Genomic DNA, 26118 nt, shown 5'->3' with positions numbered 1-26118 from the left:
CCAGCTTCTGGCAGTGCAGACACACAGCGTGTTCTCGAGAGATCACGCTGTGACGTCACTCACTTCCTGCCCCAGGTGCTGCATCGTGTCGGCCACATCGGCACCAGAGGCTACAGTTGATTCTGCAGCAGCATCAGCGTTTGCAGGTAAGTAGCTACATCGACTTACCTGCAAACGCCCAGCTAATAAAAGTAGTAAACACGCCCCGATGTACACACATAATACACGCCCAGTTGGACTTTTACTGTAAACACGCCCAGTTGGACTTTTGCAAGCCTCATTTGCATAAATACAAAAATGGTCATAACTTGGCCAAAAATGCTCGTTTTTTAAAAATAAAAACGTTACTGTAATCTACATTGCAGTGCCGATCTGCTGCAATAGCAGATAGGGGTTGCAAAATCTGGTGACAGAGCCTCTTCAAGGACCCTTTTCTGTATATCAGTCAATTCAACAAAAGAAACATTCACCATCAGATTATTAAATTCCTCTTCCTAGTCTGATATTGATGATTCAGTCCCAGGGGTGGTGGTCTTCTCTTTGAGTCCGGAGATGCACCTATAATAGGCACTTTAGCATCAGAACTGGGCCATGGAGTAATGGAAGAAGGTGGTCTGATGGATCACGTTTCCTTTTAGATCATGTGAACGGCAAGTGCAATGCTTACCTGGGGAAGAAATGGCCCCATGGGAAGACAAGCTGGCGGGGCAGTGTCATGACCTGGCCAATGTTCTGCTGGGACGCATTGGTCCTGGCATTCATGTGGATTACGTACCATCTACTAAAACATTGTTTCAGACCAAGTACACCCCGTCATGGCTATGGTATTCCCTAATGGCAGTGGCCTCTTACAGCAGGATAACGCCCCTGCCACACTGCAGACATTATTCAGGAACGATTTGAGGAACATGACAAAGGGTTGAAGATGTTGACTCCAAATTTCCCAAATCTCAAACCAATTGAGCATCCAAGGGATGTGCTGGAAAAACAAGTCAGATTCATGGAGGCCCCACCTCATAACTTACAGGTCTTGAAGGATCTTCTACTAACGTTTTGGTGCCCTATACCACAGGACACCTTCAGAGGTCTTGTGAAGTCCATGCCTCGACGGGTTAGAGCGGTTTTGGCGGCATAAGGGGACCTACACGATATTAGGCAGGTGGTTTTAATGTTATGACTGATTGGTGAATATGCCCATTTTCACTCTACATCTATTTCACGTAACATGTGGCCATCAGAGGAGCTCACCCTAGGAAACAACAATTTAATAGTATTTTACTGGGAGAAGGTTAAAAGAAGAAAAATCAACCTCAATGTTTTAATATAGGAATACAACATTAAAATTTCGATAAAAAATAAATAAAATCGAGGAGTCTTCAGAAGTTAACCTAGTTAAAGACATTACTTAAATGGAATAGGATGCGGAGTACAAAAACCATCTGAAAATTCTTTACTTTCCCTTTCCTGCTTTACAAATGTAACTGCTACAACGAAATCCCAGGAACAGTACAATAGCAATTTCTTAATAGATTTATCATAATTAAACTCAATGCTCTAAAGGGAAGGCAGTTTTCAGGCCTTCTTGTAAACCCATCAGGAGATACAGCACACTGTATAATAGCTGGTTGGTCCAGTCTACATTTTGCCAACAGATTTCTAAGGACATGGAAGGGAGTTACCACTAAAATTTAAAGTCACACATAATAAAAAATCAAATCAATTCCAATATGTTATGATATGAATTGGAAAGGAAAAGTACAATAGCTAGAACAACGTTTGTTATACAGCATGCAAAAAGGGGTGAAAAATATTGGATGTGTTTTGTCAGCCTGAGGAAGAGATTGGTTCGATCTTTAAACGCGTAGCTACGAATGATAAATGGAATAAACGCATGTATAATCTTATACCGTGCTTCGAATCAATATTGGAGAAATAAATCCCCCTCTGAGGGAACCTCTACCCTACCTGGAGAGGCAACTATCGCATACGGATACCCAGGAGAACGCTGAAAAATACAAATATCCGATATTTTTCCACCCCTTTTTGCATCAATCTACCAACGGAGCCTTGGAGGCTCCGGAGCGGATCAGCAACAGCAGTTCTCCACCTTCACCACAGAGATGCATTCCAGGGTGTTGTGCCCCCAGTACAACTCCACCAGGTGAGCACTTTTGCCTATTTCCTCTGTGCCTTCACCCTCTCCACAGTTGATGCGCTATGTGCGCCTGTCTTGTTTTTGTCTTCAAAGTCATACAGGCCTTATAAGGTACCAACAAGGGTGAAGAAAGATTAGTACTGTTTAATAAGATCTTCTTTATCGAAGGTATAGAAACGTGCCATCACCGGTCCTACAGAGTGACTCAATGAAAAACCTAAGTGCAGTTAGGCTCGGTTTCTCTAAAAATGAGATGATACTTTGACACAGTTTAAAGAGTCAGAAACCGAGATTCGGTTAAAAGTTGCTTTCCCAATGCCTCCATTCTGGAACTGGTGAGGAATACAGTACAAGGAGGGGTAGATATATCGCAGCTATATGGTTTCATAGGACCTTTAGGCTCCAAGTAGAACTTACAGGTAGTGGGAGATCACATGATTTCTACCTATTACTGAAATCCGGTGTTACATTATTATTTGTGAAGAATCTGATGTTTCAAAAAATTTGACCTGTGATTAAAACTTCTTCCACATTCCAAACAGGAGTATGGTTTCTCCCCTGTGTGAATTCTTCCATGTTCAATAAGATCAGATTTCTGGGTAAAACTTTTCCCACATACGGAACACGAAAATGGCTTCTCTCCTGAGTGGATTCGGAGATGTTTAACCAGGTCTGACTTCTGGGTAAAACTTTTCTTACATACTGAACACGTAAATGGCTTTTCTCCAGTGTGAAATCTCTGATGAATAACTAGAGCTGAATTCTTAGTAAATGATTTCCCACATTCCGAACACGAAAATAGCTTCTCCCCTGTGTGAATCCTCTCATGTTCAGCGAGGCCTCCTTTCAGGGTAAAACTTTTGTCGCAATATGAACACGAGAAAGGCCTTTCATTTCGATGAATTTTTTGATGTCCTAAGAGACCGGATTCCTGGCTAAAACGTTTCCCACATTCCGAACATGAAAACGGCTTGCCTACCGTGTGAATTTTTTCATGTTTCGCAAGAACTGATTTCTTGATAAAGCATTTCCCGCATTCCGAACATGGATACGGCTTATCCCCGGTGTGAATTCTCTGATGATCAGCAAGATCGGATCTGTGGAAAAAGCATTTCCCACATTCTAGACACTCAAACGGCCTATCGTCTCTGTGAATCCTTTTATGTCTTTCAAGGTTTCCTTTAAGTGTAAAACAGTCTCCACATTCAGGACATATAAATGGCTTCACTTTCGTCTTTTTAATTTCTTGCGATTTCTCAGTTAAAGATTTACTACAATGCTCATACGATCTTCCCTGTTCTGAAAAACATAGAAATCTCGATCAAATACAGCAGAATGAGATCAACAGATAAAGACAAATTGTTGGAAATGATAGAAGCAACTTATATGGAGATGGACTTGAGTACCTATCTATGGTGGAGACTAAAGTAGGAGCCATCGTAAGATCATAACTCACCGTAATGGAGCAACTGGACCGTGATACTTATAGGGACAACAGACTGAGCCTCCGTTATGTTAGATGACGGCAAGTCCCTATGTTCAATGAGCCAAATAGCGAGCAATGGCTTTCCAATGGCAGCAATTTTCCTTACCAGTGCTAATGTCGGCAGACATTCCTTCCTCTTTATACCGGCCATCACTCATAACATATATTTCTTCATCATCTAGATCTTCAACTTTAATTATCAACTGGTCTTCAACCTGACAGCCAACAAAATAACAACGTAAGGTTCATTACCCGGATAGCTGACCAAACGCTTACAAAAATACTATGTAGTAATTTATATTATCAACAATATACTAAAATGTATAAAAAAAAATTGTAATTAAACAATAAATCGAATTATAGATATAAAAAAAACATAAAAAAAAAAAAAAGATCTCTTCAAAGATCATAAAGTGTAGATGTACAATCTGGTGAGACCTCAGCTTGATCAAACTCATGATCCTGTGGGTCATCATGATTTTCCTCTGGACAATCCTGGGAACGAAGAAGACTGGGACATCTCTCTGGGGTAGTTCTGTGAAAGGTCCCACCTGTAGAAGACACATGTGGTAACTCAAGACTGGGTAAGAAGACATGGATAAAACCTCACGCACACTTTATGGTGTTCAGGACTTACAACCGTATTCTGCTATTTTTGAAGACTATCAATTTCAACAATTCGTGTCTTTTACTGCGAATAATTCGCAGCGTATCTAGGGGACTATCAATACCGCTCAAGTATACAAGCAATGAAAGTCTCCTCTTACCCGGTGGTGTGCTGTTCCGGTGGTCCTCCGTCATATCGTCCTCGTACAGATCCTTCTTACCCGGTGGTGTGCGGTTCCGGTGGTCCTCCATCATGACGTCCTTGTACGGATCCCTCTTACCCGGTGGTGTGCAGTTCTGGTGGTCCTCCATCATGAGATCCTTGTACAGATCCTTCTTACCCGGTGATGTGAGGGGGCGACATCCTGACACCTTATAGGAACCTGACACACAATGATACAGTCATCACCCAGACACATTATACCTTGTGTTATTATATAATGTCCCAGCATTCCCGGCAGTGTCACCTCTCCAGTCAGCAGCTCAATGATCTTGTTGGGGAGGTCCAGGATCTTCTCATGTATCAGTGAGTGAGGTGAAGACGTTGTGATGGCCCTCTGGGTCTTGTTTTATTCTGCTGACCCATAGGAATGTCTGCTGAGCATCACATACTCTTCAGATGGTGTCTTCGCTATTGTATATTCCTGTGTAAAGAGTCATACAAATCACTATACGCATTCCCAGAATTCCTCACTTCTCTGGTCATGTCTAGTTTTTTGTTCGGCCAAAGATGAAAAATTCAGTAAAATTATATAGAGTAGTATGACAACTACTGTTGTCAGTGATGTAGATTCCACAGGACTAAATTAGTTTCTATCTTCCTTCTATAGCTCTTCCTGGCAGCCAATCCCAAATGGAGAAGCCAACCATCCTCGTCACAGTGGGGAGGGAGGCTTTATTGAACGTCTGTACAGTATGATTAATACCAGCTACCAATGACTATATGCCCACCATGAGAGAGTCAGACCGGAGCCTTCTCCCTAAGGGTATGTTCACACGCAGAATCAAACACAGCTGAAAATTACCGATTTTCGACCGTTTTTGAAGCTAAAAAACGTTATTTTGAGGCGTTTTTGGAGCGGTTTTTCTATTGACACAACAAAAAACAGCTCCAAAAACGGCTCAAGTGACATTCTCCTTTTAACACGGCGTTTTTTTTCCTCCCATTGATTTCAAGGGGCAGAGATTTGTAGGCTTTCAGCTACCGTTTTTTCAGGCGTATTTCAAGGCGTTTACACCCACGAAATACAGCTGAAAATTCTGCGTGTGAACAAACCCCAACTCATAGCTCCGAATTTATTTAAGTAGAAAAGTAAGGAATGCGGAGAAGCGTATGGACGTTGTGCGACATAATTGCCGGATTCTCCCACCAAGCAGCAGGCAGATTATTTATAGGGTGAGCTTTAGGGTCCATACCCCTGTCTCATGAGGGAAACTGAGAGGATCCTGTAAGGCACGTACCTGAACAGACATTTTCTAAAATACACGAACTATAAAGGAGTTTGTACCTTCACATGATGAAACAATAATAACACAACGATTCCATACAGCGCCCAAACACCAGGACCAACACAGCGCCCAAACACCAGGACCAACACAGCGCCCAAACACCAGGACCAACACAGCGCCCAAATACCAGGACCAACACAGCGCCCAAACACCAGGACCAACACAGCGCCCAAACACCAGGACCAACACAGCACCCCCAAACACCAGGACCAACACAGCACCCCCAAACACCAGGAAAAAACACAGCGCCCAAACACCAGGACCAACACAGCGCCCAAACACCAGGACCAACACAGCGCCCAAACACCGGAGGCAATACAGCGCCCAAACACCGGAGGCAATACAGCGCCCAAACACCGGGGGCAATACAGCGCCCAAACACCGGGGGCAAAACAGCGCCCAAACACCGGGGGCAATACAGCGCCCAAACACCGGGGGCAATACAGCGCCCAAACACCGGGGGCAATACAGCGCCCAAACAACAGGACCAACATAGCGCCCAAACACCAGGGGCAATACAGCGCCCAAACACGGGGGACCAATACAGCGCCCAAACACGGGGGACCAATACACAGTAACCTCCAGGATGAAATATTCCCTCTATCTCTTCTTCAGGGTCCCTGTACTGTGCTCTGGGTTAGATTATACGGTCTGCCTCTGGATAGTATTACTAATGTCTTATTGGAGAACTACACTGAGCGCTATCACCCTTGGGAGCAGACAGGACACGCCTTAGTGGAGACCCCAACATAACAGCAGATACTGGAGGTATAGCGATGAATACATACTCACTGCAGACACTTAACCGCTCGCTTTGAGACGCCCTGAATTCGTCCGGGAAGTCATTCTTCCTCCCCCCTATTACTTCCTGGCCGCTCGCGGAGCACACGTGACTCATCCGCGCTCGATTGTCTGTCCTCCTAGCCCTGTGTACAAGCGGCGCCCAAATCAAATATGACCGCGGTGTGAATGCCGGACAGTGGCGGCCATTTTCTTGTAGCCTTCTGTAGCTGTCTCGGCGGCGACATTTTGTTGTAGTCTGATGGGACAGTTACCAGTGTATGGGAGGAGAAGTAAAACAGTGAGGACATATCAGACACCTCCAGTGTGGTTACCTCAGACCAGGCTTGTTCTCCAGCAGGAGGCCATTATTATACAATTACCCTGGAGCGCAGGAATATCAGCACACCCTCCGAATTGGAAACTTGAGGAGAAGGAACCCCCAGAAGCAAATATCATTTTGACCTCATTTTGGACTTCGAATGAGTCTGAAATTGAGCCTCCCCCACCCTGTAGTGCTCGAGATGCCCACATACAGTGCCAGGTATAGCCCCATACACTGTCAGAGATGCCCACATATAATGCCTGCCACATATGTCCCCCGCGCTTACCTCCTGTGCCTGCCTAGGCTCCCCAGCGTCTGATGGGCAGCACTCAGCTTCATTATGTGACCCGAGATCAGCCGCCACCATGTTGTTCCAAGAAATAATAGCAAATGTGGAAATGCAACACCCCATAATGACAATCACAGTACCCCACAGACAGTTACAGGAGAGCACCCATAATGACAGCCACAGAGCCCCACAGACAGTTACAGGAGAGCACCCATAATGACAATCACAGTGCCCTACAGACAGTTACAGGAGAGCACCCATAATGACAGCCGCAGTGCCCCACAGACAGTTACAGGAGAGCACCCATAATGACAATCACAGTGCCCTACAGACAGTTACAGGAGAGCACCCATAATGACAGCCGCAGTGCCCCACAGACAGTTACAGGAGAGCACCCATAATGACAGCCACAGTGCCCCACAGACAGTTACAGGAGAGCACCCATAATGAGAGCCACAGTGCCCCACAGACAGTTACAGGAGAGCACCCATAATGACAGCCACAGTGCCCCACAGACAGTTACAGGAGAGCACCCATAATGACAATCACAGTGCCCTACAGACAGTTACAGGAGAGCACCCATAATGACAGCCGCAGTGCCCCACAGACAGTTACAGGAGAGCACCCATAATGACAGCCGCAGTGCCCCACAGACAGTTACAGGAGAGCACCCATAATGAGAGCCACAGTGCCCCACAGACAGTTACAGGAGAGAACCCATAATGACAGCCACAGTGCCCCACAGACAGTTACAGGAGAGCACCCATAATGACAGCCGCAGTGCCCCACAGACAGTTACAGGAGAGCACCCATAATGACAGCCACAGTGCCCCACAGACAGTTACAGGAGAGCACCATAATGACAGCCACAGTGCCCCACAGACAGTTACAGGAGAGCACCCATAATGACAGCCACAGTGCCCCACAGACAGTTACAGGAGAGCACCATAATGACAGCCACAGTGCCCCACAGACAGTTACAGGAGAGCACCCATAATGACAGCCACAGTGCCCCACAGACAGTTACAGGAGAGCACCCATAATGACAGCCACAGTGCCCCACAGACAGTTACAGGAGAGCACCCATAATGACAGCCACAGTGCCCCACAGACAGTTACAGGAGAGAACCCATAATGACAGCCACAGTGCCCCACAGACAGTTACAGGAGAGCACCCATAATGACAGCCGCAGTGCCCCACAGACAGTTACAGGAGAGCACCCATAATGACAGCCACAGTGCCCCACAGACAGTTACAGGAGAGCACCCATAATGACAGCCGCAGTGCCCCACAGACAGTTACAGGAGAGCACCCATAATGACAGCCGCAGTGCCCCACAGACAGTTACAGGAGAGCACCCATAATGACAGCCGCAGTGCCCCACAGACAGTTACAGGAGAGCACCCATAATGACAGCCACAGTGCCCCACAGACAGTTACAGGAGAGCACCCATAATGACAGCCGCAGTGCCCCACAGACAGTTATAGGAGAGCACCCATAATGACAGCCGCAGTGCCCCACAGACAGTTACAGGAGAGAACCCATAATGACAGCCACAGTGCCCCACAGACAGTTACAGGAGAGCACCCATAATGACAGCCGCAGTGCCCCACAGACAGTTACAGGAGAGCACCCATAATGACAGCCGCAGTGCCCCACAGACAGTTACAGGAGAGAACCCATAATGAGAGCCACAGTGCCCCACAGACAGTTACAGGAGAGCACCCATAATGACAGCCACAGTGCCCCACAGACAGTTACAGGAGAGCACCCATAATGACAGCCACAGTGCCCCACAGACAGTTACAGGAGAGCACCCATAATGACAGCCGCAGTGCCCCACAGACAGTTACAGGAGAGCACCCATAATGACAGCCACAGTGCCCCACAGACAGTTACAGGAGAGCACCCATAATGACAGCCACAGTGCCCCACAGACAGTTACAGGAGAGCACCCATAATGACAGCCACAGTGCCCCACAGACCGATACAGGAGAGCACCATAATGACAGCCGCAGTGCCCCACAGACAGTTACAGGAGAGCACCCATAACGACAGCCACAGTGCCCCACAGACAGTTACAGGAGAGCACCCATAATGACAGCCGCAGTGCCCCACAGACAGTTACAGGAGAGAACCCATAATGACAGCCACAGTGCCCCACAGACAGTTACAGGAGAGCACCCATAATGACAGCCGCAGTGCCCCACAGACAGTTACAGGAGAGCACCCATAATGACAGCCGCAGTGCCCCACAGACAGTTACAGGAGAGAACCCATAATGACAGCCACAGTGCCCCACAGACAGTTACAGGAGAGCACCCATAATGACAGCCGCAGTGCCCCACAGACAGTTACAGGAGAGAACCCATAATGAGAGCCACAGTGCCCCACAGACAGTTACAGGAGAGCACCCATAATGACAGCCACAGTGCCCCACAGACAGTTACAGGAGAGCACCCATAATGACAGCCACAGTGCCCCACAGACAGTTACAGGAGAGCACCCATAATGACAGCCGCAGTGCCCCACAGTTACAGGAGAGCACCCATAATGACAGCCACAGTGCCCCACAGACAGTTACAGGAGAGCACCCATAATGAGAGCCACAGTGCCCCACAGACAGTTACAGGAGAGAACCCATAATGACAGCCACAGTGCCCCACAGACAGTTACAGGAGAGAACCCATAATGACAGCCACAGTGCCCCACAGACAGTTACAGGAGAGCACCCATAATGAGAGCCACAGTGCCCCACAGACAGTTACAGGAGTGCACCCATAATGACAGCCACAGTGCCCCACAGACAGTTACAGGAGAGCACCCATAATGAGAGCCACAGTGCCCCACAGACAGTTACAGGAGAGCACCCATAATGACAGCCACAGTGCCCCACAGACAGTTACAGGAGAGCACCCATAATGACAATCACAGTACCCCACAGACAGTTACAGGAGAGCACCCATAATGAGAGCCACAGTGCCCCACAGACAGTTACAGGAGAGAACCCATAATGACAGCCGCAGTGCCCCACAGACAGTTACAGGAGAGCACCCATAATGACAGCCACAGTGCCCCACAGACAGTTACAGGAGTGCACCCATAATGAGAGCCACAGTGCCCCACAGACAGTTACAGAAGAGCACCCATAATGACAGCCACAGTGCCCCACAGACAGTTACAGGAGAGCACCCATAATGACAGCCACAGTGCCCCACAGACAGTTACAGGAGAGCACCCATAATGACAGCCACAGTGCCCCACAGACAGTTACAGGAGAGCACCCATAATGACAGCCACAGTGCCCCACAGACAGTTACAGGAGAGCACCCATAATGACAGCCACAGTGCCCCACAGACAGTTACAGGAGAGCACCCATAATGACAGCCACAGAGCCCCACAGACAGTTACAGGAGAGCACCCATAATGACAGCCACAGTGCCCCACAGACAGTTACAGGAGAGCACCCATAATGAGAGCCACAGTGCCCCACAGACAGTTACAGGAGAGCACCCATAATGAGAGCCACAGTGCCCCACAGACAGTTACAGGAGAGCACCCATAATGACAGCCACAGTGCCCCACAGACAGTTACAGGAGAGCACCCATAATGACAGCCACAGAGCCCCACAGACAGTTACAGGAGAGCACCCATAATGACAGCCACAGTGCCCCACAGACAGTTACAGGAGTGCACCCATAATGACAGCCACTGTGCCCCACAGACAGTTACAGGAGAGCACCCATAATGACAGCCACAGTGCCCCACAGACAGTTACAGTAGAGCACCCATAATGACAGCCACAGTGCCCCACAGACAGTTACAGGAGAGCACCCATAATGACAGCCACAGTGCCCCACAGACCAATACAGGAGAGCACCCATAATGACAGCCACAGTGCCCCACAGACCGATACAGGAGAGCACCATAATGACAGCCACAGTGCCCCACAGACCGATACAGGAGAGCACCATAATGACAGCCACAGTGCCCCACAGACCGATACAGGAGAGAACCCATAATGACAGCCACAGTGCCCCACAGACAGTTACAGGAGAGCACCCATAATGACAGCCACAGTGCCCCACAGACCGATACAGGAGAGCAACCATAATGACAGCCACAGTGCCCCACAGACCAATACAGGAGAGCACCCATAATGACAGCCACAGTGCCCCACAGACAGTTACAGGAGAGCACCCATAATGACAGCCACAGTGCCCCACAGACAGTTACAGGAGAGCAACCATAATGACAATCACAGTACCCCACAGACCGATACAGGAGAGCACCCATAATGACAGCCACAGTGCCAGACAGTTACAGGAGAGCACCCATAATGACAGCCACAGTGCCCCACAGACAGTTACAGGAGAGCACCCATAATGACAGCCACTGTGCCCCACAGACAGTTACAGGAGAGCACCCATAATGACAGCCACAGTGCCCCACAGACAGTTACAGGAGAGAACCCATAATGACAGCCACAGTGCCCCACAGACAGTTACAGGAGAGAACCCATGACAGCCACAGTGCCCCACAGACAATTACAGGAGAGCACCCATGACGACAGTCCCCTGCTCTACCATTGGATTCAATGGTGTCTGCATCCTGAAGATGCAGATACAGTTTAAACCGGGGGGAAATAATTGATAAAACCGAAATTCGCAAGATGTTGTCTATTAATTGCCCTAAATTTAGATTATTTTTCGATTAATTGCCCAGCCCTAGGCTAATGTCTCCTTTTTCTTTCAGATGTACAGCCATCAAGCGGGCAAACGAAAAAGACAGAGATTACACAGATTATACAAGAGCTGAGAGCAGCCGCTACAGATGACCGCAATGAGGATCTGTATGTTAATGGTGTCTCTCAGGAGAAATCTTCTTCAGTCCAGGCAGTTTTTCACCTGGTTTAAAGCCTTGCTGCCGCACCCAGATTACACCTTCCTGACCGAGTCAGTTTTCCAACCGGACATGTCTCAATTCATGTGATTATAACTTCTTAGCGCTTCTACATATACAAGCAATTCTGAGATTGTTTTTTGTGACACATTGTACTTTATGTTAGTGGTAAATTCTGGTTGATACATTCAGTATTTAATTGTGAAACCACCAAAATGTATTTAAAATGTAGAAAAATTATAATTTTTTTTAAATTTGATTTCCCAAGCTTGTAAGACAGATAGTAATACCACACAAAATAGTCACTAAGTAACATTTACCACATATCTACCTTATGGATGACATAACTTTTTCAACGTTCTTTGATTTTTTTAGTTAGCCTCTTCGGGCTTTCCCCCCTGCCGCTCTTATCCACCACTCCTACTGGAATATCCACCACTTGACCACTCCCAAACCAAAATCCTACGATCCAACTCGATTTTCCACCACGTCCAGTAACACTTACCTGTTGTTGCTTCTATCGCCGAAGTGAAATAATAAGGAATCGGAAAGGAGAGAAATTAGGTTTGGTGCGTATCATAGAGTTTGGTTGTATTTGGTAAAAGAGAGAAAAGCAGCGGAGTCAAAAAAAAAACAAAAAACTGTGCCTTGGACACCACATCCTCGCCCAGTATATACACGATAGATATATATTTTATTAAGTAAATGAATGTATTTTGTGTTAAGCAACTTTCTAATTGACTTTTCTTAAAATTTGTTTTTACGATACAGATTCGACGTGTCCTGTATACATGGGAACTGTATTGTTCTCTCTGTGCCGAATCCATCAAAACATTTTAATTTACTTTTATTAAGAAAACGACGATACAACTTCTATATATCCTGTCCAAGTAGAAACTGTGTCGTTCTCTGCCAGCCCGATTCCGTCAGTTCAATTGAACGGACCCGAGAGCGGGTCCTGCGTATCTCGACATAGCTCATAATTTAGATGTAATCGATATTAGCCGGATCCTGTGTGTGTCAGAGAAACGCAGGACCTGCTCTCCGTGGAACTGACGGAATCGGGCTGAGAGGGACCGGTACTGTTTCTAGGTAGATAGGATACATAGAAGCTGTATCATTATATATATATTTTTTTTTAATAGAAGTCAATTTGAAAGTTGCTTAAAAACACAAAATACATTCATTTAATAAACAAAAAGATTTTGCTTTCAAAAAGGTGTACATAGCCTTTAAAGCATTGGGCCTTCTCCATTCTTAAGATTTTCCGTCACTGGAAGGAAAGCGCCAAACCTCGAAGAACAGCCCCACCACTAAGCCTACACAAAACGTAACATCTGGTACTGCGTATTTAGTCAGAAATGGCATCGGGCAAATCGATGGCGACATTCAATTCTTCTATCCCAAGAATGTTTCTCCACTACTCTGCCCGTAGCCGCTCAGCCACGGAACCCTAAACCCATAAGCGCTCCATTCAATCAGTACTTCCAGACTGTGGAAAACAGCAATGCTTATATTGGAGCTACGTTCTGTTCTGTTCACTTCTGTGGCTGAACGGTTATTGGAAAACGTAAATGTTTCGGGGAAACAACCGGCCTTCCAGTCGTATTGTGATGAATTCAAGTATCGTAGGTAGAAATAACTCCACACACACAGATGTAATAAAAAATATATATATATTTATTGTAGGTATTAAGCTGCAGTTATGAGGTCATGCTTGATCACGCTGAGTGCAATTTGCCAAATACGCCTATGCAATTCACATGTGGCTGTCGACGCCGCTTGTGGTGCTGGGCACCTTCTGTACACACGACTCCAGCGGAAGCAAAACAATATCGTGGTCACGTTTTATACAATTAATACATGTAAAGCAGCATATACTGGGTAATGTGCAGAGTAGCCTTGACCATAGGTGATACATAGCGTAGCGGTCAGCCGATACGTATAAGCAGCTTCCTCTCTACGTCCCGACCTGCCCGCAACTTTAAGCCTTTACAATTGCTCTATGATTTCATGAAAATGTCCAGACCTTTTATTAATATTTGGAATACAGGAGCACAGAACACATACAGAATTAAATGACACATCGCATGCACCAAGAGCTTTAAATATATTATCATCTACATGGGGGTAGAGGGAATGCCGAAGAAATATAATAACAAAAACACACACACAACACTCCACACCTTACATGGATATTCTTAAAACAAAAAATGACCCGCCCAGAGCTTTCTGCTTAAAACGACCGGTTCTGCGGATGCGGTTTAAAACATACGTACATATATTTCTATAGGCGCTACGCTGGATTTCCCATACCCTAGAGAATTTTTTCACTTTGAAGCTTAAAGAGTCGTTCTAATTAATTTTGCATAATTCAGTCGCATAGGTGACTATATAAACCTTGTAATGCACCTTATTAAGGGTAAGTGGCATCTTCCTCACTGTCCAGCACCTTTTCCCTATCTGCAGGATCTATGAAAATGTTCACAAACTCATCTTCTGTGCAACAGTAACTAAAGACATAAGGAAGAGTAAAGCGAATGATGTTGCAAACTTAGCCTGTGTGCGAGACTCATGCTGTGAGAGGGGAGAGGGAGGCGGCTGCTTGGTCCGAAAATATTTCTACAATTTCACAACAGGAAGAGCCCCGGTTAGAGAGAAAGTGTGCTTTTATAGAAAATCTGTGACACAGTAAGTAAAGACATAGGGAAGAGTTAAGCGAATGATGTTGCAGACTCACTGTGTGAGACTCATGCTGTGAGAGGGAGGAAGTTGCTTGGTCAGAGTACATAGCTTAGCTCTCCAATTCTAAACCAGTAAGAGAACTGGTTAAAGACAAAATGTGCCTTTATAGAAAAGGGAAGAGGAAAGGGCATGAGGTTACAGATTTTCCCTCAGCCTGCGAGTGAGACTCATGCTGTGAGAGGGGAGAGGGAGGCAGCTGAATGGTCAGAATACATAGCTAATTTCTCCAATTCCACACCAGGAAGAGCTCCGGTAAGAGAGAAAATGTGCCTTTATAGAAAAGCTGTAGCGGTAAGAGGATGTTACAGACTCTCCCTCAGCCTGTGTGTGAGACTAAGGCTGGATTTACATGTGTGTGCGTTTTGCGTGCGCAAAAGGTACTTAACAGCTCCGTGTGTCATCACCATATGATGCGTGGCTGCGTGATTTTCACGCAGCCGCCATCATTATGACACTCTTTTTGTATGTTTGTAGCACGTGGTGCTTTTCTGTTTTCATTCATACTTTTTACTGCTGTTGCGCGAATCAGGCGCGTCACACGGAAGTGCTTCCGTGTGCTGTGCGTGATTTTCACCCACCCATTGACTTCAATGGGTGCGTGATGCGCGAACAACGCACAAGTATAGGCCATGTCGTGCGTTTCACGCAGCGGACATACGCTGTGTGAAAATCACGGACTGTCTGAATAGCCCCATTGACTAACATAGACGTATTACACGTTCGTTTAAATAAGCCCTTGCTGTGAGAGGGATCCAGCTGTTTCTCCAATTCTACACCAGGAAGAGAAGACAGAAAATATATCTGCGCTACCTTTAATATGCCCTAGGAGAGATTAAGATTTTATTTTTGTAATGACATGTACTCCTTAATCTTTATCAAATATAATGTCCCGCAACTTTCTATTATTCTCTTGTGGCCATTGTATGGTGAGATTCTCGTTCCAGCGTAGCAGATCTCTCTCATGACGAGACATTCGCTTGTATTATTTGTACTGGCTTGGGACAGGTTTTCAGCCTCTGGATGTGAACAAGAATGTTTCTGCTCGTCGATTGCAAGTAGAGACCTTATAAATCGGAAGAAATAAGTGAGCTGTACTATAGAAACTGGAAGAACCTTTTAAAATTGTGTCAAATTTGCTTTGTCCAAAGGTAGAGATAGAGAACGAGTGTGCCTACTGTTTCAAATAAAAAAAAGTGGGGTCCCTGATTTTAGCTCCCCATCTCGACAGCTCTTCTGCATTAAGACACTGATACGACTATTGGAACGGTTAAGACCTGATGTGACGATAAGGATGGGGCTGTAAAGCAACTCTGCTTCACTGCTGCAAAATGTCAGTAACAATTTTCTTTCAGTGATTCTAAGTAGAAGATGGGGGTATGGGAAATCAAGAAGTAACACTCTACTGTGAGTGAATAAACTGATGCTTTACAAAGTTCGATCTGTGGGTAAAACATCTTCCACATTCCAGACATGAAAACGGCTTCTCCCCGGTGTGAATTCTTTCATGTTCAACAAGATCTGGCTTCTGGGTAAAACTCTTCCCACACACTGAACACGAATATGGTCTCTCTCCTGTGTGGATTCGAAGATGTTTTACAAGATCAGATTTCTGGGTAAAGCCTTTCCCACATTCCGAGCACGTAAATGGCTTCTCCCCCGTGTGAAATCTCTGATGAATGACCAAAGCGGAATTCTTAGTAAATGATTTTCCACAGTCTGAACAGGTAAAAAGCTTCTCCCCTGTGTGAATCCTCTGATGTTCAGCGAGGGCTCCTTTCTGAGTAAAACATTTTCCACAAAACGAACACGAAAACGGTCTCTCATTCCTATGAATTTTTTGATGTTCTACAAGCCCAGTATTCTGGCTAAAACGTTTCCCGCATTCAGTACATGAAAATGGCTTCTCCCCTGTGTGAGTTTTCTGATGTTTCACAAGAGCAGATTTTTTTGTAAAACATTTCCCACATTCAATACACGGATATGGTTTCTCCCCCGTGTGAATTCTATGATGTTCAACAAGATCCGATTTCTGAAAAAAGCATTTGCCGCAATCCAGACACTGAAACGGCCTTTCGTCTCGGTGAATTCTCTTATGTCTCTCCAGGTTTCCCTTAAGTGTAAAACAGTCTCCACATTCAGAACATATAAACGGCTTCTCCCCTGTGTGAGTTTTATGATGTTCCACAAGGTGGGATTTCCGATAAAAAGATTTGCTGCAATTCTCACATGAATATCTCCTTACTGGCTCTGGGGGGAAAAAAACAAAAAAAACCAGGAGATTTAGAGAACAAGGAACACCACAAAGTGTGTGGGAGGAGGGTGAAGCACATTAAACACTAACTTATTAGGTTAATTAGGGTGTAATAAGACGCATAGAAATATCGATTCTATTTAGATGTTGTGCCCCCTCAAATGGTTCAATACCGTGAATTCATGTATTTCGATACTAAGCTGTGCTGTCGCACAGCTTAGTATTGTAGTGCGTGAATTTGGTGACCAGCATGATGTGATGCGACCAGTGCTCCACTAATGAGTGGCGGCGGCACTGAAGACAGGGAACATGGCGAGTGCACTGCAAAGCACCCCCATATTCTCTGTCGTCAGTGCCGGCGCTCATTAGTGCGGCGCCGGCCACATCACATCACGCAATGGCTGTAATACACAGCTGCAGCGCCGCTCTGATCACCGCTGTGATCCCCTTGACCGCCACAATCAAAGCTGACCACAGTATTCAAGGGGCAAAAATGAGACGGGAAACCCCCCCTTTGATCACGTCGCAGGGAATCCGTATCGTTTTGGTATTGGGAATCACAATACAATACAAAGTATTGGTATCGAAGTCAAAATTCAGGCCCTATGTTGCAATTAAAACCGAATCCAAAAAACTGCACTTGAACCGCAATGTCCGAATATACCCTTAGATGATGGAGGATGAAGCCACTCTCCCCCCGTACTTGACTTATGGGTGAAGCCCCAAAGAGCATGGAAGGGAAAACTCAAGCCACCAAGAAATCTTAGTAGCCCATTGACAAGATGCAGGCAAGCAGCAGTCACCTGAAAGTGACCACTACCTGTGCCAAGACCAGGTCAATCATCTAGTGGGTGATCCCATGACGCAATAGCATCGCCCGTTCCCACCCAGTAGCAACACGCGACATCAAAAAAGGCACGAACGGCTGGCATTGGGTGGAAGCGATTGTTACCTGTTAGGATAGAAGCGAGGGTTTGGGTCTCATACTCCTCCTGGCACTCATTCACAACATACATCCCATCGTCATCCTCCACGTCGCCAACTCTAATAATAAAAAGGTCCTCAGCCTGAAAGCAGAATAATATTGTCTGATATATTGTTTTTCTATTTGCAAATCAGAATATCGCAGCTACATAGATTATGTCAAGAACATAGAGCAGATCTTTGGTATGTGACAAGACCTCAGCTTTATCTGTATTCTCCTCTGCACAGTCCTGGGAATACGGAGGACTGGGACATCTCTCTGGCGTAGTTTTAGCACTGGATCCATCTGTAGGAAACGCACACAGTGACTGAATAGATTATTTATATGGAATATCCAGGTGACATACAACACCGCTGTGTCCTCGTACCTGGTGAGGGGAGGGGCTGGTGATCCTCCATTGTGACCTCCCTACAGTCACCCCCGATCCTCGTACCTGGTGGGGTGAGGGGCTGGTGATCCTCCATTTTGACCTCCTTATACTCATCCCCGATCCTTGCACCTGGTGGGGTGAGGGGCTGGTGATCCTCCATTTTGACCTCCTTATACTCAACCCCGATCCTTGTACCTGGTGGGGTGAGGGGCTGGTGATCCTCCATTTTGACCTCCCTACACTCAACCCCGATCCTTGTACCTGGTGGGTTGAGGGGCTGGTGATCCTCTATTTTGACGTCCTTACGTCTTCTGAAATAATCTTCTTCCTGCACAAAAGATTTATACATGGAATGTTAAGGACAGGAACCCGACATACCCAAGACTCCAGTCACCATCCAGACGCCACCACCCATGTTCACATCTGCGTCGGAGGATCCATGCAGAACTGTTCTGTCCGGCAAAATGACGGATACCGTAACGGAACCCATTATAGCCAACGGGTTCCACTGGACGCCATTGAGTTCCGTCACGCGACAATTACGTTTTCCTGCTCCTGTGACGAAGCAGGATAACGGAGAGCCCTAACGCAGATGTGAACATTGTCCCCGCAGCGCTCACCTCTCCAGTCAGAAGCTCAATGATCTTGTTGGTGAGGTCCAGGATCTTCTGCTCATTGTCATTTTCGTGTAATATCGAGCGAGAAGGCGGCACCTTGTTGGGAATCTGGATCCAGCTGCATTCTTCCAGCTTATCAGTATGGCTGCCGGGGGTCACAGCTTCATCACAAGTCTTCTTTACGACTGTGTAATACTAGGTAAGAAGAGAGACCCCAATAAATATCTCTATATACATTCTCAGGACCCCGCACCTCTCTGGTCAATCTCTCGTTTCATTGAGAGAGAGAGAGACGGATTTTGTGTGACATCACGATCAGTGTCTCTCGCCTCTCCGGTCACTTCTCTGTTTTGACTTACATCCCAGAACTCCTCACCTCTCCGCTCAGCAGGTAGATTATTTCGAGGGTAAGCTTCAATATCTTGTTGTTTTTATCGTTATCCATGCCTGTTGGGTCAGTTGGAGAAAGTACCATCGTCATACGGAAACTATGAGGAGACTTTAACTGGGAGGATCTGGTACTGAAAGTACCTGAATAAGATGGAAACAACATTCCCGTGAGTTATAGCTGCGTCACCACGCAGGAGGGGGGTTCAAGAAGCTTAAAGGGGTTAAAATTGGCAGCGGATAGAATTACAAAGTAAACTAATGGATACTCCACCCCCTGCTCCAGTGTGGAGGTCCCATTTTCCGCCGCTCCGGTCCCTGAAGATCCTGTAGCAGTCACGTGCCATCGCTGGCCTCAGCTGCCACGAACGAGACGTGACCGCTGAGGCCAGTGATTGGCTGCAAGAGCACATGACCGAACAGCGTGTGACTACAACAGGATCATCTGGGAGAGGAGTAGCATAGAACGGGACCTCAGCAAGGGGCACTTCAGGGGGTTTACTGTGTAATTCCATCCCCTGCCCTGAAGCCAATTTATAAAAAATCCCGGATAACCCAATGTCTGCAGACAGCTTAATGGCAGTAACATAAGGCTCTATTCACACCTGCAGGTAATGATCAGGTTTTTTATGCACGTTTTGAAGCCAAAACCAGAAGTGGATTCAAATAATAGGAGAAGTATCTGCCCTTTATACTCCCTTTATGATCCATACCTGGTTTTGCCTTAAAAAACCTGATCAATACCTGAAGGTGTGAGTACACCCTTGGGGAGAGATTCCTCTGTAAAGCAGCGCAGAGATGTAGAGATGCAGCGTATACAGGACCCACCAAGAGGTGAGGAAAATTCTCCACTAACAGCGGAATCACAGGAGAGAACGAAACGAAGGCAAAAACGGGAACCACTCAATGTCTATGGGACTGACAGAAAGAGCCCAACAATAAACTTGGCCGTCAGTCCCATAGACACTGACTAGAGCGGGAAACTTATGCGTTCCAGTCAAAGTTCTTCTCACTGCGGTCGTGCAGTGTGGAGGAACGGGGGGGGGGGGGGATACTGGGAATACCCCTCTAAATGGGACTGAGCTCCAGCCGCATGCATGTCAGCCGGTGACATCGCAGCACGTTAGTTCTGCTGATCGGGGGGGGGGGAGTCACTACCATCACACAACCCCCAACCATCACATTGATTATCTATGCTAATGACAAGCCATTAACAATAAAGGTGGAAAAAGACCTTCAACCCCTTTCTACTCCTTAAAGTGTAACTAAACTTTTAAATAATTCACTGTATTTCAAAGATATATTCAATTGTGCTCCCACAACATAACAATTTTAAAGGATTCACTGGTGCGATATATGAGTAAAATATAACATTTATTTATAACTCTCTAAAAACAGGGGTACAATCACCACTGTGAAAAAGCCCCACCGTGTGTATAAAAACGTATTAAATAATAAACACTGAGTTCTAATTCAATTGTGAACCTCCTATAGTTCAGTGTTCAACAAGAATATCAATACGGAATCAGCATTTGAAAAATGGGCATAACAATAGTCTTGACCCTAATTCACACTAGAGTCCGTGATAACCGCACCGGAAGCTCCTAGTGTTGAGGTATACAAACAATGCTAGTGTTCCCAATGCTAAAAAATTCCTATTCACAACCGACCCTACGCGTTTCAATACTCATCATCAGGGGTCTGTAGCTTGGTCACTCTGGCCGGGATGCCAGCGATATTTAGTTCAGCAGCAGGTATTCTGCTGTACTCCACGGAAGCATGCTCGCATAGATGTCAGCGGCATGCTTCATTCTGGGACTCTGAGTTATTTAAAGCATCTGACTCCTCCCCCTGTCCTCGGCACCGCCAATCAAAACAGCCAATCATACTCACCAATCGAATTCGTGACACCTGTCCATGTGACTCCCGGCCATCAGCTGACAGCCAGGAACCAACATCGACCGCATCAAAAGCCGAACGCGCAGGCGCAGTAGAGGCCACAATCGAGTCGCGAGTGGCAGCATGGCTGTTTCGATTGGCGGTGCCGAGGACAGGGGGAGGAGTCAGATGCTTTAAATAACTCAGAGTCCCAGAATGAAGCATGCCGCTGACATCTATGCGAGCATGCTTCCGTGGAGTACAGCAGAATACCTGCTGCTGAACTAAATATCGCTGGCATCCCGGCCAGAGTGACCAAGCTACAGACCCCTGATGAACTCAGTGTTTATTATTTAATACGTTTTTATACACACGGTGGGGCTTTTTCACAGTGGTGATTGTACCCCTGTTTTTAGAGAGTTATAAATAAATGTTATATTTTACTCATAAACTTTTAAATAACTTGACATATCATAGTGACTTGTCGGAAGTTTTCATTGGTGGGGGTCCCAAACAACCCACAGATCGCTAAAACGAGGCGGCTGAATGCGGTCTCGCTTCATTTTTGATTGGCCTTCAGACTTTCTATTGAAGCCGTACACCGCTCCGAGTACATCCGCTCAGAACCGGAGCGGCACAGCGGAGCATTTACCCGAGCACTTTTGCCGCTTTGTTTTAGCGATTGCCGTGGGTTTCAGGGCTCGAACCCCCACCGATCCAAACTTCTGACGCGTCTCTATCACATATGAAAAGTTTAGTTAACCGTTAAAGGGGTTTTCCAGGTTCTGACAACTGATGACCTATCCACCGGATACATGACCTGAGGCGGTCCGACACCCGGGCCCCGATCAGCTGCTCCGGTGCCTCCGTGCACCGGACGTACATGCCGGAAGCAGTTGGCTCAGCCGAGTACTGTGTTCAAGTGGATAGGAGCAGACCTGCAGCACAGCCGCTATGCTATGTACGGAGCCAACTGCTTCCGGGCTCCGTCCATAGCATTATGTGCCACAACATACGGTGCCCGCAGGCCACCGGAGCGGCTTATCGGTGCGAGGTCCAGGTGTCAGACCCGCCCCGGACATACTGATGACCTATCCAGTGGATAGGTCATCAGTTGTCAGAAGCTGGACAACCCCTTTAAGGCTAGGCTGGGAAGTACATGTAAATGTACGGCACCGGGATGTGGCAGGAGCGGATACACCGCTGCAATAGGCCGGGATTGAAAATAACTTGGATCTCAGCCGTTTAACCCTTAGATGTGGTGTTCAATTGTGACCAAGGCATCTAAGTGGTAGCTGGGGGCAACCGGGGACATAATAAAGTTTTCCATAAAACAGGTTTGTTTGTTTTTTTAAATGTATTGCAAAATAATAAAACCTCTAAAAAAAATGATATATATAAAAACGCTACAAATTTGTACAATCGTACAGAATAATATTAACACGTAAAGGTTAACGTCGTCGAAAAAAAACCCCATGTCCAGAACGATTGAGAACAGATGTGAACGGAGCCTTAAAGCGAGTTTCAGGACAAAATCATAAATATGATATGGCGTAATATCTGATGCCCTCCAGTTGACCCCCCCTATGCCGTGAATCCGCCGGTTTAGTGTCCCCTCCATGTAATCTCAAAATCGCCGCAGCGCTTCTAAGTCTAAGACACGCCCTCTGTTCATGGGTCGGATGGAACTGCTCACGTGAGCACCTCTGGCCAATCCGAGAACAGTGGGAGTGCCTCAGCCTAAGACCAAATTCACATGGGAAAACCCAGACGTGAAAAAAAAAATCCTTTTTCACGTCCAAGATGCCCTCGTGCGGGACCCGTTTTAGACCTGAGCCTATGGAGGGATCCGTGAAAACAGAACAAAATAGACCCTTTACACGGTTCATTAAAACAACGGCCGTGTGACCGGCCCCGCTGAAAAACCTGCTTCCATGTGACGGCCGTTGTTACAATGCCCGTCATGAGGACGTATGCAACGCTCGTGTGAATCGGGCCTTATAGTCTTAAAAGCGCTGCAGGCATTTGGAGTCAGCACACATGGGACCCTAAAACAGCGGATCCGCGACATAGGAGGCAACTGGAGGGCATCCGATATTATTACTCCATCATATGGGATCGGTGGATCGCTTTAAAGCTAAAGACTAAATGCGCCAAGTTTATCACAATGGCTCACGTTGGATAAGTTTGGCGCAGCTTTAGTCACTTCTGTCTTCACACCTCCTTGTGGTCGGTTATTTTGGTGAATCTTAAGCCACACCCCCATATCGGACGGAGTCTTTTTGGCACATTACATGGTGTGAGGACTTTTTGATCACTTTTTACGAGAGGCGAGGTGCCCAAAAATCTGAAATTCTGCCATTAACCCCTTCCCGTCGTAAACAACTTTCAGATTTTCATTTTTTCCTCCCCATCTTCCAAAAGCCATAACGTCTTTATTTTTCCGTCGGTATAGTCCTATGAGGGCTTGATTTTTGCGGGACGAGTTGTAGTTTTTCGTAGCACCATTTATTGTGCCATATACTAGGAAATGGGGAAAAAATTATTTGTGGGGTAGAAAGTGAAAAAAATAGGGGAGTTTTTTTAACTTTAAATTTTCTATTTTTATATAAAAAAAAACAACAACTTTATTTTACTAATTTGTTACTTTTTTTTTTATTAATTCCCCTAGGGGACTTCAACCAGCGATCACTGGATCGCTCGCATTATATACTGCAATACTAATGTATATACATATTATATCGTCTTCTGAGGCTGGGATTAAAGAGGCTGTCACCAGATTATAAGTGCCCCATCTCCTACATAATGTGATCAGCGCTGTAATGTAGAGAACAGTGGTCCTAGTAATAAAGAGGCTGTCACCACATTATAAGTGTCCTGTCTCCTACATAATGTGATCGGTGCTGTGATGTAGATAACAGTGGTCCTAGTAATAAAGAGGCTGTCACCAGATTATAAGTGCCCCATCTCCTACATAATGTGATCAGCGCTGTAATGTAGATAACAGTGGTCCTAGTAATAAAGAGGCTATCACCACATTATAAGTGTCCTGTCCCCTACATAATGTGATCAGCGCTGTAATGTAGATAACAGTGGTCCTAGTAATAAAGAGGCTGTCACCAGATTATAAGTGCCCTATCTACAGCACTGATCACATTATGTAGGAGACAGGACACTTATAATGCGGTGATTGAGCCTCTTTATTACTAGGACCACTGTTCTCTATATTACAGCGCTGATCACATTATGTAGGAGATGGGGCACTTATAATCTGGTGACAGCCTCTTTATTACTAGGACCCCTGTTATCTACATTACAGCGCTGATCACATTATGTAGGAGACAGGGCACTTATAATCTGGTGACAGCCTCTCTAATACTAGGACCACTGTTCTCTATATTACAGCGCTGATCACATTATGTAGGAGATAGGACACTTATAATGCGGTGATTGAGCCTCTTTATTACTAGGACCACTGTTCTCTATATTACAGCGCTGATCACATTATGTAGGAGATGGGGCACTTATAATCTGGTGACAGCCTCTTTATTACTAGGACCCCTGTTATCTACATTACAGCGCTGATCACATTATGTAGGAGACAGGGCACTTATAATCTGGTGACAGCCTCTTTATTACTAGGACCACTGTTATCTATATTACAGTGCTGACCACATTATGTAGGAGAGTGGACAATCATAATCTGGTGACCGCCTCTTTATTACTAGGACCCCTGTTATCTACATTACAGCGCTGATCACATTATGTAGGAGATAGGACATTCATAATCTGGTGACCGCCTCTTTATTACTAGGACCACTGTTCTCTACATTACAGTGCTGATCACATTATGTAGGAGATAGGGCACTTATAATCAGGATATGTCAAATGTCGGGAAGGGGTTAAATGAGGGTATATCGTAATAGTTCGGATTTCTACGGACGCGGCGATACCAGTTCTGTTTATTTTTTCACGTGTTTTTTTTACTTTCAGATTTGATATATTTTTTGTCAGTTAGTGACCACCGATCGCTTTGTCACGGAGATCATTAACCGTCCTTCGGCCGGGCAGCCTGGTCTAAGTCTTGCACGAGTTTCCGATGGCTGTTTCTCGTATGGTCGGGATCGGTGCTACCTCTGATTCTGCCCATTTAACCACTTAGATGCCGCAGTCACTAGCTGGGGTCCAGCATTTAAATGGTTTCTGAGGGAGTGCGCTCCTTCTGTCACCCGGTGGTCCGAAAATGACTGCAGGCCACCGACGAGTTGCCATGGCAGCCAGCGGTCTAACAAAACCAGTTTATTTGAAAAAACAATGATAAAAATACACATATACGGTACAAGCCCCAGACAGCGGCAACGACTGAGAAATTAAACATTTACAACCCTGGGAACGGGAGGGTGAAAAAAATGGCGCGCCCTGCGGGGGATTAATCGCTGATCGCCGTACACACGTCTAAACCGGCAACAACACAAGAAACGTCTAAGAAAGAACGAGAAAAGAAATCACTTTATCTCCAAGGGGCTGTAAATAAAAAGCAGAAAAAGAAGCCCCGCCCCCAGCCCTATAACCCACCCCACTGTATAACCCCTGACCCTATATCCACAGACGCTGACGATATTGTACATGACGCCAGACATACATACATACATACGCCCAGAAGACCGATATCTTCTCACGAACAGCCGATCGGACCCCGCTCCGGAAGTAATCCTTCCACCCACGGCAATTACTTCCGGCCTTCTGACGTGACGTACTAACTGTAACGTGATTGGCTGCTGCTGCTCACCGCGTTACACGGATTGCGGGCAATGCCAGAATTCAATATG

General features: G+C 46.1%; 1 protein-coding gene across 1 annotated transcript; it reads right to left on the bottom strand.

The window, feature by feature from the left end:
* Positions 1-398: 398 nt before the first annotated feature.
* On the bottom strand, positions 399-25996 carry LOC142663100 (uncharacterized). Its single transcript, XM_075841401.1, has 12 exons — positions 25932-25996; positions 19401-19555; positions 19028-19219; positions 18405-18735; positions 18234-18322; positions 18005-18119; positions 16205-17048; positions 14509-14569; positions 4409-4625; positions 4080-4192; positions 3748-3856; positions 399-3454 (listed from the first exon to the last, which is right to left on the bottom strand). Exons 1-12 carry the CDS (start codon positions 25939-25941, stop codon positions 2628-2630), a joined length of 3063 nt encoding a protein of 1020 aa, XP_075697516.1. The 5' UTR covers positions 25942-25996; the 3' UTR covers positions 399-2627.
* Between the last annotated feature and the right edge of the window lie 122 nt (positions 25997-26118).

The sequence above is a fragment of the Rhinoderma darwinii genome, chromosome 11 (genome assembly GCF_050947455.1).
Source record: "Rhinoderma darwinii isolate aRhiDar2 chromosome 11, aRhiDar2.hap1, whole genome shotgun sequence".
NCBI classification, from domain to species: Eukaryota; Metazoa; Chordata; class Amphibia; order Anura; family Rhinodermatidae; genus Rhinoderma; species Rhinoderma darwinii.
The sequence above is the reverse complement of the archived record's forward strand: the minus strand, read 5'-3'. Positions and strand labels throughout refer to the sequence as shown.

What these genes read in the sequence shown, in the direction of transcription:
- LOC142663100 (XM_075841401.1), bottom strand. An exon ending in CATCAGTTTATTCACTCACA is followed by an intron (nt 14,570 to 16,204) that starts GTAGAGTGTTAC and finishes TTATGTCTTTAG; the next exon opens with TTACTGTTGCACAGAAGATG. An exon ending in CCGGAACAGCACACCACCGG is followed by an intron (nt 4,193 to 4,408) that starts GTAAGAGGAGAC and finishes TGTCTTCTACAG; the next exon opens with GTGGGACCTTTCACAGAACT.